This window comes from Triticum aestivum, chromosome 2D (assembly GCF_018294505.1).
Source record: "Triticum aestivum cultivar Chinese Spring chromosome 2D, IWGSC CS RefSeq v2.1, whole genome shotgun sequence".
In the NCBI taxonomy this organism is placed as follows: domain Eukaryota; kingdom Viridiplantae; phylum Streptophyta; class Magnoliopsida; order Poales; family Poaceae; genus Triticum; species Triticum aestivum.
In genome coordinates this window covers 654,641,049-654,647,123 of record NC_057799.1, presented here as the reverse complement: position 1 = coordinate 654,647,123, position 6,075 = coordinate 654,641,049, and the positions used below count along the sequence as shown (strand labels likewise).

Below are 6,075 nucleotides of genomic sequence, written 5' to 3'. Positions count from 1 at the left end.
ATCAACAAGGTAGGATGGTGTGTATCCCTGCTCGACGCGCGGGTCCTTGCCCTTGGCGGCGATGTGGGCAGACGGGGCGGCAGCGATGTGGGCAGCCGGGGCGGCGGCGGGAGGCCCGAAGTCTGCCATGGCAAACTGGCGCTCGTTGCCCTTGCCGTCGTTACCGATGCCAAGGAAGCTCCTCTGAAAGCGGCGATGACACTTGGAGGCGACATGGCGTTCACGACCACAGAGCTGGCACACCACCCTAGTGTTAGGGCCTCTACCCAGGGCCGATGCAGGGGGCGGGGCTGCCTTGCCAGGTGATGGGGCAGGGGGGCGCTTGCCGCGAGAGGCCCAGAAGGTCGCCGGCTGGGCCGTGATGGTGGCGGAGGAGTGACGAGCCTCGACGCGTTGCTCGGTGAAGAGGAGGCGTGAGTAGAGCTCGTGAGGAGGCATCACTGGCTTGGCGTTGTGAACGGCCTCGGCGAGATTGTCGTAGTCGGCGTCGAGGCCTTTGATGACGAAGCCGGCGAACTCCTCGTCGCTAAGCGGCCGACCAATAGAGGTGAGCGTGTCCGCCAGCACCTTCATCTTGTTGAAGTAGGTCGTGGCGGAAGTGTCCAGCTTCTTGATGTCGGCGAGCTCGCTGCGAAGGGCCATGGAGTGGGAGGTAGAGACCTGGGCAATGGCGTGCTCCAGGGTCGTCCAAGCGTCCATGGAGGTGGCAGCGAAGAGACAAAGGCCAGCGACCCCGTCGCCGAGGGAACCCTGGATGGCAGAGAGGATCGCCTAGTCCTGCTGCACCCACATACGGTGTTCCGGGTTGATGGCCGGGCCGTGGACGGTAGGGATGACCTGCGGAGGACACGGTAGCGAACCATCAACAAACCCTAGGAGAGACCGGCTGCGTAGCAGCGGTAGGACCTTGGCGCGCCAGAACAAGTAGTTGTCCGGCGTGAGTCGGATGGCGATCAAGTTGTCGAAGTGAAACGGCCCGGTTAGCGGCGGGGCCGCAACAGGATCCACGGCCGCGACCGATGCCGCGGGTGGCGCCGCGGGCAGGGGCGGGATCGCGGCCGCAGGCAGGGTCGCGAGCGTGGCCGCGGGTGGAACCGCGGGCGGAACCTCCCCCGAGGCCGCCGGGAGGACGGCAAGTGATGAGGAAGAGGCCGCGGGTGGCGCCGCGGGCAGGATCGCCGTCGTGGCGGCAGAGGTTGCAGGCGACGGCGGCAGGATTGGAGCTGAGAACATGGAGCCCACAGCGGTGGTGCCGAAGAACTGGGGCACTGACGGAGCCAGGGGGCGAGGTGGGAGGTTGAGGAGGGCGGCAAGCGACGCGGGGATGGACCCGGAGCTGGCGGCGCCCGAAGCGGAACGGTCATGGCGTCGGCGGCGGCGGTGGCGGCCCTAGGGTTTAGGGTTTTTGGCGTGGCAGCGGCGGCGGCGACAGCGGGTGGGGTGGAGGACCTAGGTTAGACTCGATACCATGTAAAATGTAGGTTTTGGGGGAACTGGCTCAACCCTCAAAGGGGTGGCCTATCTCTCTCTCTCTCTCTCTCTCTCTCTCTCTCTCTCTCTCACACACACACACACACACACACACACATATATATATATATATATATATATATATATATATATATATATATATATATATATATATATATATATAGGGATTGACTATTCGTCACGCTGGGTGAGGAATAGTTATTCTTCACCCCCCCTATATTTTACCACCAGTGCACTGTAATTTTACGTTCCGTAAGTTTTATCTTATTTCTGACGTAAAAAGAGACCGTAAGAAAATATATCATCGCCGTAAAAAAAATATTTTATGTTATGTAAAATTAGAAACGTAAAAACATAGTGTAAAATATACACAAACTTCAAATTTTCTTGTCTTATGATCTATAATTTTATTTTCTTATACCAAATTTTACGTAGTGAATCAATAGGAACGTAACTATTTGAATTTCAAGGACAGGAAACAAGTGTTGGCACAATACCTTTGGCAGAATCTAAAGGATCTGCTCCGCTTCCTTTAACTTTGGACACCCACATATAGACACCTTCTTTATTTTTGCAAGTGCCTCGGCTCCACCAATTGAAACTAGGTTTGGACAATTCTCAATCACCAATTCCTCAAGTGATGCGAGATTACTGCACTAAATGTTGCCTGGAATGGATGTTATGCCCTGGCATCCAGCAATGTCCAATGAGATGAGGGATGTGAGGTTCTCTAGGCAGCTGGGAATGTATGGAGAGATATCCCCACACCACTTTAAACTCAGACTTTGGAGATTTGATGGCAACACCAGTCCCATTTGCCAGTTGAGGGTTGGGCAATCATGAACCAGCAGATGTTTCAGAGAATTTAAACTCACAAGCCTTTCAACTGGCAGGGACAGTAACTCAGGACAACTTCCTATGTGAATTTTCTCAATAGCAGGTAGATATTCTTGTGTTAGGAGATTGTCAAGGGTTGACAATTTATAGAACAGAAAGAAATACTTAGGACATTAAGGGACGACAATGCTGTAATGCTTCCTCCAATAGATGTAAGTGACGAACACCTAATGGTTAGCTCCCGAAGAGATGGAAGACTCCACATTTGTAGTTGGATGGATGTGCCAGAAGAACAATGTAAGCGAAAGTCGGTGAGGGAGCAGCAGTCAATTTTGTAAAAGAGAACAGAATCCCGCAGACTAAGATTCTTAAGGGACGGTGAAACCAATCTTTGTAGGCGGATGTTTGGACAATAGCGCACATCCAGTTCTTCAAGGAAATGAAAATCCCCAAACTTTTTGGTAGGTACTGAAGTTAACATATAGCAAGAAATAATTCTTATTCTCTTAATGGCTGGGAAATAATCTGGATGCAGAAAATGTTCAAGCTTGTTATATTTCCGCAGCCACAAATGGTTAGGTCTGTCAGGGACCTGAAAGTGCCAACTGTGTGTATCTCATTTAATTTTATACTCGGTGTGATCATGGAAAATGACTGGCTCTTAAGTCCAACACTGTGTTTAAAAGTAAGTGAGTTCAAGCTTGGCAAATTTTGTGGCTGAAACCAGCTTGGAAACGAGACACCGGCATAATTCTTGAGAAACAAAGACTTGAGACTGATAGGAGGTTGGAGAACTTCAAGCGCTGCTATCACATTGTGCTGGATGGTTTGAGACCCCGGCCCTGTGAATGCATATTCAGCGTCAACTTGTCAATATATTTCTTATTCTTCAGTTCTGCTTCTCTTGCATGATCCTTACTTAGCATGTCAACATTACATATCTCCAAGTGTCCACGAAATTGGTTCAAATTCTTTATTAACCTGATTCCTGCTTGTCCCTGCCCATTGGCTGAATCAAGAGTCATGTGACCCCCAGCATAATATGGCAACCCATTGGCTGGATGCATAACGAGCTTCAACTCGTCAAGATATTTCTTATTCTTCAGTTCGGCTTCTCTTGCATGATCCTTACTTAGCATGTCAACATTACATATCTCCAAGTGTCCACTAAATTGGTTCAAATTCTTTATTAACCTGATTCCTGCTTGTCCCTGCCCATTGGCTGAATCAAGAGTCATGCGACCCCCAGCATAATACGACAATCCATAGGATTCGAGTTTCTGTAAACTGATCAACTTACCAAACTCACTTGGAAACCATTCTAGCTTGCATTTCTTGGCATATAAAATCTGCAGATTATACAGCCAACAGAAAGTTGAAGGAATCCTCTTCAAAGGACACGCTCGGGAGATTTCAAGGTACCGAAGATGCTTCCAGTTGCCAATATTGTCTGGTAACTCATTTGTGGAGGCACACGAAATCACACGCATACACAGAAGTTTAGTACACCATTGGTCCATTACAAAGCCAATCTTTTTCCCTAAATTCTTCTTGCAAATAATGGTACGCAGCTTTGTGTACTTGCATATTCTCAACAAGTTAGAATAGTCAAAGTCACTGCTAGGGAGTACGTGCAGATGACGAACATTCTGCGGAACTTTATCAAAGTCACTCTTATTTCTTAAGATGAAGCAGTCATGCTCTGAAACCATTTGTGCCATGTCATGCAGCAAGTCATGTATAACATATCTGCCACCAACTTTTTGAAAGAAGGACCGTGCTACAAGATCTTCAAAATACTGACAGCCAATACCTTGAATTGGAATACCACCCTGATGTTCCACGAAGCCTTCTGCTACCCAAATCTCAGCTAAGAATGCCTTCTCAAATTTGTAATCTTTCGGATACACTGCACAGAATGAGAAGCATTGCTTCAAATAGAATGGTAAATACATGTAGCTCAACCGAAGGGCAGGCAAAATGTTCGTCTCCTCTTGTCTCAACTCCCACAGTTCACTCTCAAGTATAAAATTCCAATGTGATGCTTGAAGGTCCATGCTTAACATGCGTCCCAGAGTTTTGGCGGCCAAAGGAGAACCCTTCAATTTAGGAAGTATTCTTCTACCAATATGTTCTAACTCAGGGTCATTGCTAGAACTCTCGGATCCAAACGCGCACAATTTAAAGAAATTCCAAAAGACAACATCATTTAGACCTGCTAATATAATGGGCTCAATTGTGCGCACCCCCATGGCAACCTTTGGACACCTAGTGCTGACCAGCATCGCACTTCCCTCTTGGACACTTCGGAAAGGTGCACAAAACCTCTTCCAACACTGCCCATTTTCCTTCAAAGCATCATCCCACATGTCATCAAGGACTATCAGTAACCTTTTATTGTTCACATGGTTATAGAGAGCATTCTGAAGAGAATCCAAATTATCAGTCCTTGTCTCCTTACCAGTACAGGATTGTATGACCTCTTTAGTTAACCTCTTCACATCAAAGTCATCCGAGACACAAATCCAAATTATAAGGTCAAAGTGAGACTTCACTCGTTTGTTGATGCATATATGTTGGGCCAAAGTAGTCTTTCCAACACCACCAATTCCAACTATTGGCAAAACAGGAAGGCTTGATGGTGCGCTTGTTGATGCATTGATTGAAATAGTTGCTCTCTTGCGTTTTGAAATTTTATTAGGTACATTGAGAAACCCCAGTATCTGCTCCAGCTCCTTGTCACGACCAAATATTTTTGTTTCATTTGGCAAAGAGGTGGTCTCTGGCCTGACTAATTTGTCAAAGCGGTGTGTAACTCCACGAAGCCCAATATTATCAAGCTGAACCGAAAGATGATTCAACCTAATCTGCACACCATTCAATTTGTTGAAGCTGCCTGGGACAACCGTATCAAAGAATTCAGTGAAAGGAGATTGACTTGTATCACCCTCTACTTGCACCTTCTTCTCGTACCATGTGAACTCGTCAAGAAGGTCCTCGGCCTCAGACACTGCATCCTTGAGATTTGGGAGGAGTTTGGCCACACCGTGTTCGTGGCTCCTCCACTCTGCTTTATTAATGAGGTCGTGCATTGCGGGAAGAGTATCCTTGAGAAGTTGCAGGCTACTCTCCAACTGCAATACACGATCCTGGAGACTTTGCTCCTCTGAGCCAGTCCATCTGGAGTGAAGAGATGAAATGGCAGATTTGGCCCACTGCCACGAAGTGACACATTCATTGAATCCACTGATGACCCCAATGGCAGCCGAAAAGCTCATGCTGATTGGAGTCTTGATATCTATTTTCGCCGTGCAAGCAAACAGTGGACACAATTAGCATTATGGGAGGAGTAATTTTTGAAGTCGTGAGTATACAACAAGTTGACTATAGTAATTATATTCTGCAGATACTTTTCCGCCAAAAATTCGCATAAAACGTCAGAAGAAACATCATGAAGTTGAAAGTAAAGTTATAAATTTGGATATTGCTTTTGCAATTACGGACAAGGATACTTTACGTTGAATAGATATCATGCACGGTTTACTCAATATATATGTCAGGAAATCTGTACTGCGATGTTCATGTGAGATTTATTCACGTACAGAACTGAACTGAGAAAATGAGCTTTGGGAGGAAACTATCTTCTCTTCTCTAGTTTTTTCCCTCTTTTTGTGAATTTGTTTATGCGATTCCAGAAGCAGTAGATGAAAAACTATCTTCTCTGTCTACATCACATCTTCATAATAG

General features: G+C 46.9%; 1 protein-coding gene across 1 annotated transcript; it reads right to left on the bottom strand.

The window, feature by feature from the left end:
• Positions 1–1,931: 1,931 nt before the first annotated feature.
• On the bottom strand, positions 1,932–5,606 carry LOC123050868 (putative disease resistance RPP13-like protein 1). The gene has a single exon (XM_044473595.1). It carries the CDS (start codon positions 5,604–5,606, stop codon positions 3,138–3,140), a length of 2,469 nt encoding a protein of 822 aa, XP_044329530.1. The 3' UTR covers positions 1,932–3,137.
• Between the last annotated feature and the right edge of the window lie 469 nt (positions 5,607–6,075).

Bases quoted from the DNA above. Each gene is read 5' to 3' on its own strand.
- LOC123050868 (XM_044473595.1), bottom strand. From the start codon at position 5,606: ATGAGCTTTTCGGCTGCCATTGGGGTCATCAGTGGATTCAATGAATGT.